Source organism: Haliaeetus albicilla, chromosome 13 (assembly GCF_947461875.1).
Source record: "Haliaeetus albicilla chromosome 13, bHalAlb1.1, whole genome shotgun sequence".
Classification (NCBI taxonomy): domain Eukaryota; kingdom Metazoa; phylum Chordata; class Aves; order Accipitriformes; family Accipitridae; genus Haliaeetus; species Haliaeetus albicilla.
The window spans coordinates 29574051-29592850 of record NC_091495.1 but is presented as its reverse complement, the minus strand read 5'-3'; the positions used below and the strand labels follow the sequence as shown (position 1 = coordinate 29592850).

Here is an 18800-nt window from a genome sequence, read left to right as displayed (position 1 = left end):
AGAAGCTGAACATGAGTCAGCAGTATATCCTTGCAGCAATGCAGACAAACCACATACCCAGCTGCATTAGCAATAGCACAGCCAGACAGGCAAAGGAAGTGATTATTTCTTTCTACTCGGCATCGTGAGGATACACCTGGAATACCAAGACTAGCTTCGGGCCCCACAAACAACACTAGAAGTATATTCAAAATGGAAAAGTCCAGTGAAGGAACAGACTTTTTTCTTCTTGCAAAAGGGGAGAGCCAACTGTTGTCCTCTGCTGCCTAAAGAGGGCTTGCGGAGCTAGACCTGCTCCAGAGGTGTACCGTGAAAGGACAGGAGGCAGTAGTCAGAAATTGCAGTAAAGAAAATTCCAGCTAGCTCTAAAGAAATTTTCTTCATAAGAAAAGGGAATAAGTTGCTTAAGAGAGGCTGTGCAATCTCCATCTTTGGTGATTTTCAAAGCTCGTTTAACCAAGGGCCTGGGCAACTTATTCAACTTAGAAGTTAGCACTGCTTTGAGCAGGAGGTTGGACCAGGGGACCTCCAGAGGTCCCTCTCAGCCTACATTTCTGTGGTATAGCCTATGATCTTCACAAACTGCAGGGATTGAAATTCAAATAAATCCACCTTACAGAACATTCCAATGAAGTATTCACAGCACTGTGAAATTCATCACTCTGCCTTCCCCTCCCCACAAAAGCAGAACGGAAAGACAACACTGGTATTTGCATCCTTACTGCTGCCTCTGCCCTCTGGCAGCTGGTGGTGTGTACTCAACCCACAGAAACAAACCTTGCGATGATTTAAGGAAATGTAATTTCACAGCGTCTTTAGCTAAAAATGCATAGGTGTTATTTAAAATAATTACCTCGTTTCAATATGCACACCCATAAATTCAGGGTGCATTAAAGCAGTAAATATTTAGGCAGATTGATTCACATCCCTTACACAATTTCATTGCATTTCAGTGTCAACACACTATGAAATAGATCTTTTTATTTGTTTTGCAAGCATAGGCTAACTTGTTAAGTTTAATGGCAAAATACTTAATTTCAAGATCTCCAGGTTTTCAAAATTTAAACACTATAAATTTAAATCATGGACATGGATACAAACATGACAGATCGTCGCTTCCAGTTGGAAAAGATAAAGTCAGATACACAAAGACAAGGCAGAGATTGAAAGCCGTCTTTTACGTTATTTGTAACAGGAGACTATCACAAATATAGTAAGCTTAAAATTTGAAATTTCCTGAGTGTCAAATGTTAGTGTTGCCTTCTGCAACAATCTATTCTGCTATTTCTGTCATTGTTGCTATTTCTGTCACTTTTCTAGGAAAGGAGTCTTCTAACCCTCAACAGTCACTATTCATATTACTCATAAAGTAGGGAAAGGAAACTAAATAGACAGTGAATGATAAGCAGAATACCTGAGTTCATTTTTATTTGTAGTTTTTATATTCCAGTTTACTTGTGTAGCTAGCTGAACTGTGTGTAGTTAAAAAATCAAGGGAAGAATAAGGGCATGAAATATTATAAAAAAGAAATGAGGCAAAGAAAAAAATTCCAGCAGTACTCAGCTGAAAAAAAACCCAAACAAACGAAGGAGTTATTAGCTGGAGGAATACCCAGTTTGACTCTGGTTATGTGGGAAAGTTTATTTTTTCTCATTCAAAGTCTAGCATCAAAGGAGACATTAAAGTCCTATATTGAGTAAGTTGTCAGTAATGGCTAAAACCGAGGCTCTCACAAAGAAAAACACAGGTTATATTCTCCTGCAGTGCACTAATTTTTCATTTCCCAGAGATGGAAGTTACTGGAGTGTGCAGAACCCGCTAAGGCTTATAACAAAAAGTTGAGGTTTAGGTATAGATTAGTCAGATATTTTAGGGTTTTACCTCATTTTACACACTTCAGGGTCAATGAATAAAAAGGTTTTGCAGTGGAAGCACTGCACTATTAATGACTTTGCTGGTGCAATAGGAAGTCTCAGAGAAACATTTCAAATGTGCTGAGTACAAGTGGTCAGGTCTTTTAACAGGATTTGGAAAACCAGCTGTTATCTTAAGGTCCAGTCAAAGGAGGGCTGTACATTTCCAACCCTTTACAAATTTCAGAAGACTGTTCTGGTGGTTATCTGATAGGACCTGAAAGCTCTTTAAAATGTAGCTCACTTTATAACTATGAGATCAATCAACCACAACTAAGCGATGAAAAAATAAACCCAGTAGCCATAGTTGCCAGAACCTGCAACTGTGTAGGAATGTGTATTGATACTGCTGCTAGGGGGGATCTCACTGGCCTCTGTCACACCACCCAAGGCAGTGAAGCCAAACCAGTGGTTACGGGGACTGGGCTAAAGGAACCACTTCCTTTTCGTTGGAAAAAAATATTGTTACTTACAACTGAAGCACTTAATCATGGGTTTCATTTACGATCAACTAGGTGTACCTAATCTGAAATGCTCTTGTGAACTTTATTAGCCTCTCCAAAAGTCTATGGCTTAATTACAATTTCCATTCGGTTCAGCAGTTCTTTGAAAATAACTCTGAGAAATCAAGTGTGTAAGCATTGGGACTTGACAACATCGCTAGTCACAAGGTCCTGGTAAATTAGCAGATGTCTGAAGAAAGAGGAAAAAATATTATGGTGAGTTTAATTATCAGGATACAAGCAATGGACTTTTTTGAATTTTGCAACTTATGCCCATCTATCACAAATGTACCATAACCCAATAATTGCAAACCCCACTGCAGGGTCTAGCTACATAATGAATACGGTCTTTGTTCCACAGTTGAAATTGATGATACCAGGTAGTTTTTTTCTTGCCGTATATGCAGTGGCACTGTAAGATTTACAAAAGTATCAAGACACTATCATGTAATAGAAGGGACCAGCACCAACTTTTCTTCTCTCTAGTTAGATTTCCAAGAGTGTGTCATACACACCTTTTTTTTTTTTTTTTTAAATAGTATCATATTCCCAGCTTCTGCACAACTACTTTTAGCATAACTATGTCTTTGGAAACATGCCTTTTTGATTCAGGTGTGTCACTGACACACAAGCACTATGACTGGACTTCTGGTACCTGCTGTTAAGCTACAGTGCTTTTATAGAGGTCCCACTTGCATTTATCGTTCTAATAAGAAGCAAACACAAAAAGAAATATTAGGACTACAGTCCATTATGGCCATGATAACTTTATATATAAATTCTAAGCAGCATGTAAGTTTGATGATGACTTTGTGTACAGCTTCTATCAAGTTTTTACCTCCCTAGAACTCCAACCCAAACTTCTCTAAAACTAGCTCACAATTTTTCTAGTTTTTCCTATGGAGTCTTTCTTCTGTTAGAAATTAGCTCATCTGGGAAGTACAGCTATTCCTTCCAATTAACACCTATACATCATATTTAATGATTAGGAAGCAAATCCCAGGATTGTTCTCAAGTATAAATTCTGTAGCAGCACGTTTCAGAATTCATTCCCCAGATGCCTCATAAGGTTGGCAGGTATTCAGGGAAAAATTATTAAAACCTGCCTGTTCTAATAAAGCATTAGATATTTTCCCCAATTCCTACAGCCTTTTCATTATGTATCTTAAATGAGATGTGTTATGCTACTAAATACTACCTTTATGGAACACAATATAGGGTGAATACAATGTATGGATTCAGTGTGATGCTGGAATAAGCGAATACAACTTGGAACTGGACTTGCATAGAATATCCTCAAATTTGGTTATATTCCTTAATATGAATCTATTTTAAAAACTTGTGATACATCTGACAATATGCTGCAAATATCCCTGAATATAGAGATCTACAGTCAAGTAGTATTATGGAAACAAGTTAGTCATACACAGTTTAACTGCTAAAACCTCTCTATATCAGCTGAGAATTATGTACAACCTATTGGTTTTTAATTAAGTAAATACGGCTTTTCATTTTTTCTTATTAATTCATTGAACTGGTATTTCAGGCCACAGAATGTTCAGTGTCAAATCTTATTGAACTGCTTCCTTCAAAGGAAGGGATTGTCTTAATTCGTAAGAATTAATAAAAGCTTTGTTAGGATTAACTGTTCTGTTGAAGGTTTTAGTAGAGAATTATGCAGGCAGCATAGAATGAATTTAAATGCTCAATACATGTCCTTGTTAGCTAATTCCATTTTTGACTCATTAAAGAACAGAGATAAATACTATAAAGTTCCAGGGTTATTTATTAAATAGAAATTAATGAGCAATAAACCTGATTGTGCCATCTCTAGAAATATATTGATGCAGAAATAATGAATTCTTGATAAACTGCAGAGAAAGGCATAAGTATTTAAGCATAAGTTAAACCCACTGTAGATAGCCCCATGTAAAGGACAGAAAACTTGCCATTTGGGCCAATCAGTAAAATCAATAAATGCTTTATTCACGGATTTATTTGAAGATCACTGACTACTATCAAAATAGCAGTAGTTCCACTGTTGTTCTGCAGTGGACTTAATCAAAACATGGCAAGGAGTGCAATTAATGGGTAAAACTAAGATTTTTTTCTCTTGTTTGGACAAGACAAATGAGGTTCAAAGACCATCAGACAAAGGAGAGACATATGATCAATTAGTTTGATCAAGCTTTAATTATGTTTGCAGTATGGTAAAACTCAGATGGTTTTCAAACCATGAGATGGAAAGTCTCACTGAGTGTGGAACTTAGGATCACTTAAAATTTCAAAGATTTTCAGTATCTTTCTAAAAAAAGGAACCTATGCTGGACCAGTTTCCCATTTATATCTATTTGTCTTCTCAAACTAGAGTTCAGATCTTTTCCCTGAGTAGTATCAGACACACAAGGAATTCCAGTGGCTGTGGAGACCAAGGACCTACTTGAAACAGGAGAAAAAGAGATACAGAGATTTTCAAGAAATATAGTACTAATAAATTAAACTGTAAAATTAATCCATAGGAGATAGAGCATCTTGAACTGTGACAGGGATTGTCATGTTCTCATGTTCATACTTGCTTGTTTAAGGACAGATCTAGTGCAAAGCTGGGCTTTCACCTTCAGAGAACAGGATTTTATCATAATGTCTTAAAAAAAAAATTCTTTTAGTGGTCTTTGTGTCAGAGAAACACATAATATGCAAAATGCATATGAAAAGGATGTTGAAATTTAATTTTTGAGACAAGTCATACAAAACTAAACTAGAAGCTGTACTAAAGGATATACTACTGCATGGAATCTATATGCTCAATTATTTTCAAATTTCTAATTACTCTTAATTTACCATAGACTATTTTAGGTTTGTAGTGACTGGTTTTCAGAACCAGAAATTATTGTACAGAAACTAGATCCACTGTATTTATTCAAGAGGTTCTTCAATAGTATTAATTTTAATTAAGGCTGTATTAATGTGATTTTTGTGTATGTGAAGATTCTAGTATTTGCAACAATGTTGCATAAGGAAACCTGTTAAATTTGTCTGGTTTGTTGCCCCTATGCTAAATACTCAGAGTCATTATTGCTTTCTCAATTTTTTTCACCCCAAAAAGCAGGAAACTGCTGTTTTACGGGTTCTATACAGAAGAATTTAGGTTATTCACTTGAAAAGAAATGACAACAGGAAAGTCTGACTACACGTCCCTGAAAATGTTGATGGCAAATATAGGTAACACTTAGAAATTGATTATCTGCCTTTTGACTTACAAGAAGATCCTTGACAGAATGCTTTGGATTAAAGCAGCAACTTTAATTCCCACAGAAACAAAAATCAATGTATAAACATTGCACTTACTGAAAAAATTCCTTATCCTTACTACTTCAGCTTATTTTCCTAGTTGCTGCCAGAACTGGGTCTTACTAAAAACCATAACATCATCTCTGTGTCCTTCCTCCATCTCATCAGTTAGCTATTTCACAACTAGTGACCTCTTCATAATCCTCAGTTTTAACTTGAGCACTTTCAGTTTGTTGCACTTTTTCCCCATCTGTCCCACCCTTACTCAAGTACCAGACTAAATAACAATGCTAAATAATGTGAATACAAATTCTTCTGTAAAGGTCTTAGTTAGCAGGCTAGCTGTAAGGTTTATAAATATCTGCCTCGAACAGATGTGAGTATGGATCATAAACATTATAACCATTTTCTGAAAATAAAACGTTGTACAAGACTTTGTTTCATTACCAGAAGCGTAATTATCCAAGACTGACAATTGCTGCTTTGGCTGCATTCCCTGTCTGCTGGAGAGGTAACTCTCTTGTAAGGATATATGGTGAAACAGGTGCAAAAGAGGACATGAAAATTCTATGTGGATACATCACTAGAGAAGTTAGATGGCATGATTCACATTCGTTTCCTGGAGGTGTTTAAAAACTTTCTGAAAATATTATGATAAAGCAGACAGAACTGTTCTTTAGCTAAACAAGTGACTGGTCCAGAAAAGTCTGGGATTTGTAGCACGCAAAGTGTGAAATGAAGGATTGCACCACCTTAGCCAAGTTAAATGCAGTCTTTTGCTGAGTCTTTGAGGCTGATCTTGAAGGACAGGATGGAAAAGTCATTAAAAACAAAAGCAATGAAAGAAAAGAAGAGAAGAGAAGAGAAGAGAAGAGAAGAGAAGAGAAGAGAAGAGAAGACCCAGAACAAATAACTGCAAGTATCTGCTGCATGACCCTAGACCCTGGGTAATATTACCTACTGGCCCAGACGCTGAGGGTCATGTTCAGACCACAGAAAATGCAATTTTAAAATATAAAGATAAAATGAGCTTAATGGAGGTAGACTCTCATAAAACAACTAAACAGAGAGAGAAGCAAACAGTGTTGGATGTGACAAGGTTTAAAAAATATAAAGATTACTGTTTTCCTAGTTTGCTACTAGGAAACAATGGCATGAAACCCCCAAGTCCAGAAATCATACATATTTCTGAATTTTACATCATCAGTGAATTATCTTAAACCCACACTTGCCCTTAATGTTGCTGCTGTCCTCACCAGTCATACCCACCCTGGATACTTTGTCTTACTGTATTAAATCACACAAATATTGGTTTTGCTTTTCATAGAATCATTTAGGTTTGAAAAGACCTTTAAGATCATTGAGTCTAACCCTTATCAATATTTGCTATTCAGTTTTTTCACAGAGAAGCAAAATGATCACCATCATGCAACAATCCAAGGTAGCAATGGGAGGAGAAGTCCTGTGGATCGGGTTTAACCAAGCTACGAGTGGCAGAATGGAAGAACTGGATCACACCTTGACTCATGCTCATGCTTTATTAAATCACAGTATAACTAAACCATAGCCAGAGTTTAAACTTTGGAGAAGGACACACACCAGTGTAGTCTTCTAGCACATTTTAGAAAGCTGTTGAGTATTTCCCATCTTCATTTTAAAAACAACTGCACACAGACCCGTTAAATATGACTGCAATACAACCAATAATCTGACTGATGACAAAGGTCAGAAGCATTGGAGAAAATAAGGTTTTTTTCAACTTATTATAGTTAAGAAGTATACAGATAACTTTCAGGAGAAAAGGGTACTTCCCCCATTATCTTCTGAATTAATCTGAATCTCAACAAGTATCCCTTGTTATGCATTTCTTTTAAATTACATTAATGTGTAACTCAGGAAGAAAAGTGAATTGTTTGCAGCAGCAAGATAGCAGCCGTCCTTGCTTGCTACCCAAAAGAGTTAATTTTACAGCAAGCTGTAGCTACTCTGCTCTTACTGTATTTTATGCGGGTTTGAGAATGTTTCAGGGGATTTACTGTTTTAGTACCTGTTTGTCCCTTTTTAACAAGTGTAAGATTATGGGTTTTAAACAGAGATAATAATTCAGGAAAGCTATGAGTTCTTTTATGAGGACTTTAATCAGGAGCATGGCATTTCTTTTCAAACAAGAGCAGCTTCCTAATTTCCTTTGCCTGGAGGGAACTGACTTGCCCGATTTAGCTTGATTTGTTACTGGTTTTTGACTAACACCCTAATCCTCCTAACCAATTTTCACGCAGTTCCACAGTCTGTTATTGATAGAAGTTTCAAAATCATGAAAATTATATACTTTCTAGGCAGGTGGAAAGAAAAGGAAGGCTTTAAAGATATGTTTACTGTGCCATCAAACAGAGAAATGCGTCACTATATGTGAATAATATTAATCTCAGACCTATGTTAGGTACTGGCTATACCTTAGAAATAATAGCATGGACTTTATCCTAGGTCTGCTGCTCAGGATCTGAAGCGAGTTTATACAGGTCTCCCTGACACACATTTCCATGGTTTTACTATGATTGGTATCTGAACTAGTAAGATTAAAAGTTATTCAGGAAAGTCTCTGCAGGCTGCAGTACCTACGGTTGAAGCTCAGTCATGTTCTTTATAGCTGCAAGCTACAATCTTTCTACATAAAGCAGCAACTGGAATTTACAGAAATGACTGAGATTACACTCCACATTACACTAAAATACACACCAAAATAAAAAATTAAATACATAGTGAAACTGCAATTAAATAAATATTGGAATGGAAACTGATCAGTAAGACATCAAAACTGTTCTCTTAGCTCTCTCTCAAAAGAAAATTGAAGGACAGGTGACTATTTGAAAAAACTCCTCTCCAAATCCCCCTTCTCCGGTCCATCTCCAAGCATCATCTCAGTCTGAAAACCTAGGAAAAAGTTGTGGGCACTAGCCAGCCAGCTGATCAAAAGTAATAGCCATGAATGACTTTCAAGCATCTGTCTGTGCCTCAGACTATGGCATAAATCTTCTAGGGCTTCTGTAACCAGCTGCAGGATTGACTTTGACTTGGGACCTATGAAATAAAGGTGGTTTTTGAGGCAAATGCTCTTTACACATCAAACTTTCATTCTTTTCCTTTATTTTAAACTAATCAGTCACAGTGACATTTCTGATACCCAAATCATGCTCTTTTTCTGCAGCTACACCCCCTTGGTTTCACTGTCATATAGCTGTTCTTTGTTCATGTCTCCCATTCCTGCAGCGCACTGCTGCACTGTCTTTTTGGACTGATGGCCTGCTTTCCTCTGCTATCCCTCCCATCACCTTGAAGTATCTCTTTTTTGAAATAAAATGGAGATGTAATATTCATAGATTATATTCTATATGTAAAGGTTCTGTACCAGGACTGTAGCCAGGTAGGTAATAAATAAAGCAACTAGGGACCAGGACACCTGCAAAAAAAACCCTGAAAAATACTTATTTACTCATCTAAGCAAAAAAAGCAAATAATGAAATATTTGATTCTCAAAATTCATTTTCAGTAAAAACAAATTAAATTGGGGTGGATTTTGAACAACATTGCCACTGCCCCTAGCCTCTGAATTTTGATCAAAAGATGAAAAACTGTAAATAAAAATAAGCATTAACCCCAGGTTCTTATGCAAACATTACCTAATTTTCCAAAATAAGCTCTCCAGAGTTGCAGCAACATTTCTGTGAGTTTTCTGGTGGCTTTGGGGGGGCTTGAAAAGCCATTAGAAACTGTATTAGTTCTAGCATCACCTTCCTCTTTTCAGTCTGTTCCTCCTTTATTTTTTATTCTTTTTAATAGAACCTTCTGGTTTTTACTGTGACAGTGAATTCATAACAATGTTTTCAAAATGAATATTTCACTAAGTAGTGAGAGGAGCTGGTTAGTCAAAGTAGGAACCTCTCCATTCTTCTATTTATATCTCCTAAAGTCAGGAGCCTACATTGCTGACTGTAAGCCACTCTTTTGCCTCTGATATTTCCTAGCTATATCTACAGCCATATTAAAAACATCTGCTGGACCAGGCAGATTTATCCACAGTTCAGCTAAAGCTCTTAATCAGATTCAATTTCCTTTTGTCCTGGTCCCTCTAATTCTCTCCTTATTGTCTGCCTATGTCTTAACTTGAAAGTTCGACAATTTGTCTTCTCTGCCAAACCTGGAAATAGCACCTCATTCTGAGATTCAAAACCCTTAGATCAATTTCTGCAACCAATATAAAAGCTGTCTGCACCTTCAAAGTTCTCAGGTCTATAGAAACTTTCTGTGTCTATTCTATATGTAGCTTCCCTCAACATCAGATGGCAGACTGTTTTCTGTCCTCCTTCCTTATTTTATGCCAGTCACTATACAATAATGTCCCAGTCTTCTTGCATCTAATGACTGTCGTTTGAATCTTTCACTTCAAATGATTTTTTCTACCTGACCTTCCAAATCCATCCTAAAAGTCCATTTCTTCTACCGCTCTTTGAATTCCACAGTCACAAATGCAAGCTGACCATGTCCAATTTTATTATTTTTTGTTTCAAACTTTCTCACTCTATTCACCTCGTCTACAGGTATCATCACCTAACTTTACTTCCTCAGAACAATTAGTTTTAGTTAAGTATCTTTTGCTAGTGTCACAGTGGAAGATATGGTCTATATTTAGTAATGATACCAAACTCTGTTTGCAGAAAATGAAAGCTTAACTCTAGGCAAGGGAAACAGATATAATTCTGTAGTAAAGCAAAAAAAGTGTGATTACTGAGTTCTCTCAGTTTAATTGGAAGTCTTGTGACATTTGACATTCTTTCTCAAAATTTTAGCTCTCAAAAGTAGTTGGTTATGTAAGACCCCCCTTTTATTTTGATTTTGTTTCAGATGGACTTTGACAAGGAACTGAGACAAATCTTGTTTAGACACTGTATGACTCCCACAGCTCAAAGCCAACAATAACTAACCTTTATGTACATTAAAAATAGCTTGGAAATATGACCAGAGTGAAGTTGAAAGGCTTAGTGAATAAAAAAGCAGATTAAAAAAAAAAAAAAGTCAGATTTATTTAAAAGTATTTTTAGCTATGCTGATAATTTTGGTTGTGTGACTCATACCTTGGGAAACCTTTGAGATGGTAATAGTCAAAGACAGGTATCTTCTGATTCAAGAAATCAGACACAACAAATCTATTCACTGAAAACCCCAAACTGAGTGTACACACATCCGCAGTCTTCAACAGTAGAATGATATAAACTATAGATCCTGCAAAAAAGGGAGGCAGGCCCCAGCCCTGGCCCTCCAGCCCTTCTACTTGTTCCCAGGCTCCCCCGATGCTCCACAGCAGCTGCCATTTATCAGTGGCCCCGCTCACAGGCAGAGCGGCCCCACCGGCACTCACCACCGGCCGGTGTACGTCCCAGAATGCTCGCTCCTGGCTGTCAAGAATCTTCCTCTCTATCTTGTCTCTCTTCTTGTCGACTCTGTCAATGTTATAGGACGTTTAAAAGAAACGGTCTTAATGACAGTAATTTTATACATAAGAAGTGTCCCATCACTTTGCCCTCCCTCTCTCCCTTCAAAGAGCATTGAAAACCAAAACTCGCCTTCGAAGGAACTTACTTTGCTTGTGCTTCAGCTTGCATAAAAATAAACTCCCATTTCCGAGCAAATGCTCGCTGTAGCCTGGCCAAACTCTCCTGAAAATACATCACAATTTTAGTGGGTTAGGTTGTAAGTTATTTACTATTTAATAGCTTTTAGCTTATATTTCCCTCCTCCCCTGGCCCCCCCAGGTGCAATACAAGTCATGATAACTGTGCCAGTGTAAATATACCTTACTTATCTGATATAAAGTCTTTGCTTGACACCAAAGAAGATGGAATACTAGATCTATCTACTTTTGAATGCCCCGACTATTTTAGTTTTGAAACTCTGATGACACGGGTGCATGCAACCTTCAGCAGAACACGGGATTTCTGAAGCATTTTCATATAGTAGGTGCTGGCTGACTAATTTTGTAATAATACAAAGAAGCATTCTTGTTTTGAAAGTACCAACCCTGAAAGATAACAGCCATACTTTCCATACTGGATGATCCACATGACAATTCCCACCAGTCATCTATACAAATTGTTTGCATTGAACAATGTTGGCTGCCTATCAGTTTATTTGAAATACAACAATAAGAAACTATCAATATTTTGGTAGTATAGGAATCTTCCAAGACCTCCACAGCTATCCTCATTTTAAAAAAATGCAGACTATAGATCTTCACTACTGTACAGGAAATGTATATATCCTACAGCCTACTAATAATAACAGGAAGAAGATTTACAAAATCTTAGCAGAATCCTTTCCTTCACTGATGCTGGAACAGCTTCACTGTCTGTAACAGAGCTTTTCCAATCTCTCCCTCGCCAGCTTAAATGGCAGCAGTATGCAGTCTTAACATGAAGAAGCCTGAGATTCTTATCTTCCTCCAAAAAGACCCCAGTTACCTTCATGCACTGCTTTTACTGACACTAAGTGAAAAATTGTCTGTAAACTTCCTAACAAAAAGCGTTGCTTTAACTGTATTTCTATGCATTGCAAATGCACCTCTGTGATATACTTATTGAAAATAAAGACTGCAGAGATTGAAGAGGAGACTTTCTAGAGATCTTGTCAATACCAGTAAAGGCTCTTGTGGATTGTATACTGGAGGTGAATTTTCTAAGGCATGTAAGTATAAAATTATGCATACCCCACAGTGCAGTACACTGAAAAGCAAGCTTGTGCCAGAAGAAGCAATAAAGTGTGTCAGCATGGTGCTGCGGCTGGAGTATTTGGCATGTTGAGAGGCCTGGCTGACTATCCTGCTATCATGTCACAGTAGCACAGCTGGACAGCTTTCAGCGCAGAGCCGGGGCTGTTCATGAATTTTATGTTGACATTTTCATGAAAAATTCAGGAGCTTTTGGGGGGATAGGGATGGAATTCAAGACATCTCTCTCCTTAGCGAGTGCCATCCTCATCAGCTAATCAAACTCCCTCTTTTCCCAGCTCTTCCTGGCCCCAATTATCTTGCCTTGCTTGGGGCACAGCACAACTTTCAGGGAGTGCGAAGTGCCTCTAGTCTGACCCTCTTTGCCTCTCATCTAACTCATGGGATAAGGGCTCAAGCACTAGCATCGCTTTAAAGAACGAGATTTATATTTCTACAGCTACCAACTGCTTTTGAAAATGCTGCCAGAGATCCTTCATTCAAACCTTACATGGTGTAGAGTACAATTGCTTTCAAACACTCGTGGTGTATCTGGGATTTGTGACCAGTTATTTCTGATCCTGGCATGATGATCAGAGTGGAGTAAGATTACAGGTGGGCCAAAATCTCGATTTTTGCCCAGCTAGCCTTCACTACAGTCTCTCAAACAGCCTGTATGACTACTGAGTGCTGCCAGTCCCACATGCTGGCAAAAGTGGATAACTAATAAATTTTCACAAATAATGCCTATAGTTCTCATGCTTAACATTAGTTTGCATGCTCGTTAGGCCCAGCAGAGATATTTACTTTTCCCCAGGTACTTACAGCTTCATAGTCTGCTAGCTCTAGCCTTGCTTTGTTTTGCATTGTCCGCTTGCAGAGGTAAACGGCTGGAACAATAAAATAACACAAATTGCTACTATCTCACAAACACAGCAGACCAGAAATCTTAATCTCTATTTTACTGCTAGCTTTTTTTTGTTTTGATTTCACCCTCTATGCTAAAAAGCTTTAAATACAGGATCAATGCTACCAGTATTGTAACTAAAATGGTGGGTCAGATACAGAGATTCATTAAATAATTATAAAATCCACTTTATGCAACAGACATCATATACAAAATGCATGAGATACTCAGGGTGAGGTTGTTCAATGGCCAGGGAACTAGCACATTAAAGAAAAAATGGCAAAAACATCTTTTAAACTGTGTGTTTAACTCATACTGCATAAGAATTTTATTAGGAACTGCTACTGTATTAGTCAAATAAGTTTGTAAGAACATGTATACAAGGTTTTATTTATTTTGACTTTATATTTAGAAATCACAAAATTTCAACCTAAGAAGATTTTAGCTAAAACTTAATTCTAGATAAAATTCAAGTCTCATACAGAGTAGTCTGCTATAACCAATATTCAAAACAGAAAATAGGAGACCAAAAAATGAAAAAAGTGTATTATGTGTTAGATATAATGAGAAAAATAAATTCTTTCATTTATTTTCTGGATCCAAAATCCTTCAGCAGAGCTATTCTGTCTCCACCTCATTCAGACAGAGCAGAATCCTAGCTAATAAAATGGAATACTGACAGCTAAATACTGAAAGGATGCAGGGATGAAAATGAAACTTAAGACTACATAAACAGCAGAGTGGTTTACATCATGTTGCTTGATCCTGAATTCTTTGTGCACTCCATTACCCCTGAACGAAGTACATTTCCAATAGACTTCATGTAGCAACAAATACTTCACATCAACTCTGAATATTGTACAGCTTCCCCCACCAGTAAGACGATGAGTGCAGCACAATTCCTTATTGTGCAATATTTACCCACTTTCAGAGCACCTTCTCATGTGTGAGATGGAGGAATCTTTTGATCAGTGCAGGTAAGAAAACCTTAACTTATCTGTGGTCTCTATGATCAGCAAAAAGAGCCCATATTTACTGGTTGTGGTTAGGAATGTTCTTGCTTCCTGACTGCCAGCTTGTCCACTACAAGTAAAGAGGAACAACTTCACATAGGAGCCTAACTCTTGCAATCACTAGGAAGAAGGAAGTGCTCATCTTACATATAGCTTTGATTTTTAAGATAGTCAAACTGATTATATTTTACAATTCCATGAAAACATTTATTTCTGACAAGTCACATACAAATGCATGCAAACCCATTCCAGTGGATGCTATTTCAGTGGAACTAATGACAAGCACTTCTAATAACTCCAGCTGCAGTTACAGGTGTTACTTGATGTAAAATGAAGTTAGATTTTAATGCAGTTTTTGTCTTTTTCCCCCCTTCATTTTGTGTGTGTTATCTGGTCTATATTCTTTCATACTTTTTCACTTTCCACTCCTATAAGAAGCCATGGTCTCTTTCTCTACTCCCTGCACTCCCATATCCCCTGTGGTTCCAAAGCAATTTCTGCATCTACAGCATCTACAAATACAGACACAAATCCACGTCACACACCAAGTATAGCAGATGAACAGTTTCTATAGCCTCAGTTTCCATGCATTTTAATATTAGTATACACTTACACTAATGCATTGGCATGCATGCTGAAATGTCACAAAAAGAAGAGGGGATGAATTCTGGACCCTTTGTACCTAGGTTGCATCCACAATCAGTACAGTGGTAAGGGAATACTGAGGAGAGAGACAGTCTTTGTCATTTAGCTCCATTTACAAGGAAGTATTTTCCTCTCTTTTCCTTCAAAATCAGTTATTTCATTGAACATGAAAAAAAAAATCGTAAACCCCTTGAAAATATTAGCAATAAAATGCATATTTAATAGAAATGTGTAGACAGTTCTGAGAATTCCAGGGGTCAAATTTTCTCTGGTCCAACCAATCTAACACCATCTGAACAGAAACAAAACAAACTCTGTTCTCTGTACTTGATTAAACCCCTGCAAACCACATTCTCATGGTCCCTGTATAGGCACCTTTAGTTAGCTTAGCACTTCCTTGAGTCCCATTTTGGGTGTATTTTAGGATTAGCATCTCCTGCTACCTTCAACAAAAATTGTTGTTGCAGAGGTGGCTGGCTGTCCATCTTTCTGTCAGGATAGGTTTTAACAAAGAAGCATCTTCCAATCACAGAGTTCTCAGCACTGGCAAAACATCCACCAGGTCACCAGGAGCAGGAGAAAGAAATTAGCTTGCTACACTATTAATCTAATACTGTGTCTAAGAAAACTCTGCCTTCACTGTGTGACTGTACTGCAGGATTTTCCCTGCAGGCTTTGTTTAATGACCCGTTTTGCTCCAACTCCATAGCAAATAGTCCATATAAGAACATTTGTTTTTCATTATAAGCATATCTTAGCCAAGACTCAAGAAATCATGTTCATCCCTTAGACCTTTTTTCTCTGGAATATACAGATCCCCTCCCCTTCAGGAGCCTAAAGGTTATAAAACCTGGGGCTTAGATACTTTATGTCAGAAATGTTTCTATGTGCCAGTATGGATAAAGCAGAATATGCCCAAGAAAGGTTTAGTTATTTGGGAAATATAACATATCCACTAGTGTAGAAGAAAATAGTCCTAAAGAACATTCCTACTCTTTGACTCAATTTGCCATTGCTACGTGCTAACAATTACATCCAACAATATCATCAATAACAATTATATCCCAACAATAGATGTGCATGTTTGAGGATCTATTTAAGAGCTACTTGTAGTCACACAAGAAGCTGGCAGCAGCTCAGGAATTTGAGTTCATCAGTTCACATTCTTGGTATCATATTCTTTGGCTTGCCCATAACAAAATTCGCTAGCATGTTAGAAAGCAAGAAGAATGTGAAAATCGCTCTCATTTTCAGCCAGAACATTTGAAGACACAGAGAAATGAGGTTTTGTTCTTTTGACTTTTAGAGCAATGAGATCTGAAATAGCAGATACTCCCATCTTTCTGAGGTGCCACTCCTTTTCTGCACCAAAACATGTGTGAAATAACTGCATGTGTCCAGTAGCCTGACCCTGAGCATCTGGGGAGGATGTCAGTCAGGTTCCCTCCCAAAGCAGAGTCATGAGCCCTCAGCATTTCAGAGCATGACAGTGTCTGCTTTTCTAATCTCATGGTTTCTATGAGCTGTCAGTGTTTTTACACTGCTTCATACAGCTTCATACAGAAGTAGGATCTGCAGTAAGGGTCTCCAACTAAAAGCTCCTCTGTTTCCCTCTCTATTTCTCTATTTATCTACACCCCAAAGGCCCTGGTCCGGGCTCTCAGTACATGAAGGAGATGTAATTGCCCTGAGCAGCCCATCCAGGGTCTCCACTGAGGCCTCCTGTGCCCAGGACCTGTGCTTAAGCCCAGCTCCTTCCCCTGGCCCTGGCTTGAACTACATTGTAGATATGCATCTAACCAGCCCTGTAACTCACCAATGCTGCCCTGGCTTGACCTTGGACCTTCCTGGTTACTTGAGACTTTGCTGGTGAGGCCATTGCTCCTGCCTCCACTGTTGCCACCCTCAGTTCTTGCTTACCTTCCCTTGCAGAGCTGCCCTCTCTTGCAGCTCCCTGACAAGGGTGCTGAAAAACGCTTAACATACAGATGAATGATAGGCAAGGTACAGGGTCTGATTAATAACCTCAATTTGCTAAATATGGACTGCCACATACACTCTTATTTTTAGAGCCAGTGTATTCTGATGGATTTTGCAATCAACATAATTGCCTCCACTAAAGTGAATTATATATTAGATGTTATAGCTTGAGCTTTTGAAGTGACTGATTATCATGAGAAAACAGATTTGCCAATAATTTTAAAGGCAATATTAATACACAACATTTCATAATGAAAGATGGTCAGTGATACATATAAATGGACATTTGAACTGCAAACCAGTATGAAAACACACTTTGGTAGCTGTGCAGTAAATATGGACCACTCGCTCTTGAAAATTCTGTTCAGGCATTCACAAAATGTGGGCAATGTGAGAGTTTAAAGTGAGATTGCAAAGTGTTCTAGTAAGAGTTGCATGAAGAGGGTGTCTGGGTTTTCCCTCTTGCAATTTTTTAAGCTGTTACACCCAAAATAACCCGTTTTCATGGTTAGCTACCTTTGTTTCCTATTCTTGACTGTTCACTTGTACTTGAAAGCTCCTAAGAAACCTCTGTAGATTTTTGTCTTTAAATAAGATCATGGTGATAATGACAGGTTTCATTCTAGAAACTGGACTAAGTACACATTATGTTACACACGCTTACTGAAAAAAACCCCAGAGCTTTCACCAAAAAGTTAAATGGGGAATTTAAGCTTGTTGCTAAATGGGCTAAATCTTCCCTATCACCACAGCAGAGAAAAAGCCTCAGCTAAATTCAACAGAAGTACAACTGGGCCTCTGAAGACCACGAGTAATGCCACCTACACATCCACCACCATGTACACAAACTTAAAGTCCTTATACAATTGTCCCAGTGCCAGTGGCTACAGCTTGATTCAGCCCCAGATGGTGGGCATAGCTTTCAGTGAACACTCATTATCTCCACTGAGGCCAGATTAAATTTATACTCTCTGCGAGTCAAAACTCCGCTTTCGGAGTCCGTGTGCACATGCTTAGTCAGTGTTTAAAGAGCAAAGAAAATAGAAAGCACTGCAAGGTCTAAGGGTTTCCAAGTGCCCTGTGGGCAGACAGAAGTCCTCCCTGCATATGTGAGTGCCTGCATCAGATGGAGAATTACAGGACAATCAGCACAGAACATAACTGCAGGATGGAGAAAATTAAATCAACTATCTTATTTGAACATCAGGATTTCTAGGGCTATTTGTATCGTCTTTAGGTCACCTCTGCTTTTATTCAATTAAAAAAAAGTAATTTTTGCTCTTTGCAACTTCTATTGAGTTTCCCTTAGTCTTGGAAAAAAGGTGACAACATTTAGGTGGACAAAGGGGTCACCAATCAGCCTCATGTACCTATAAAAGAACTGCACTTTTTAGTAAGCGTTAATAACGTTAAGTTAGAAGGAAGACCATGATAGCTTATGTGCACTAAATTGCCAAATGGTTAAAACCATAACTTCTGAAACACTCCTCTCTTTCTCTACTTTTTACTCTTTGATCACACTACTTCTATAACATTTAAGGAATGCAATTTCATTATAGATTTAGATGGACTTTCTTACATAAACCAAGGGCAAGAAAGAAACCAAATTTCAAACTACCAGAAAGCTTAAGAATTAGAGAAAGGCAAATTCATCTTCAACACATAAGTCCCCAGATGACGTTGGCCTGGGAAAGTCCTGCAGGGTGACAAAAAGAGGTATGGAAGAGAGGTCACCCAAGCTACATAAACTATGGGATCAGATGAAGAATATCCTGTTGTCAAATTAATTT

The 18800-nt window shown here is 37.9% G+C and overlaps 1 protein-coding gene across 10 annotated transcripts in view; it reads right to left on the bottom strand.

The window, feature by feature from the left end:
• Nucleotides 1-18800, bottom strand: part of RGS7 (regulator of G protein signaling 7) — a 296147-nt gene that overhangs the window by 49862 nt on the left and 227485 nt on the right. For all 10 annotated transcript variants that reach the window (XM_069800646.1, XM_069800647.1, XM_069800645.1 and 7 more), the window contains exons 7-9: nucleotides 13291-13355; nucleotides 11343-11419; nucleotides 11122-11203 (exon numbers count right to left, since the gene is read on the bottom strand). In XM_069800646.1, coding sequence (XP_069656747.1) covers nucleotides 11122-11203; nucleotides 11343-11419; nucleotides 13291-13355 — 224 coding nt within the window. The remainder of the gene's footprint in view (nucleotides 1-11121; nucleotides 11204-11342; nucleotides 11420-13290; nucleotides 13356-18800) is intronic.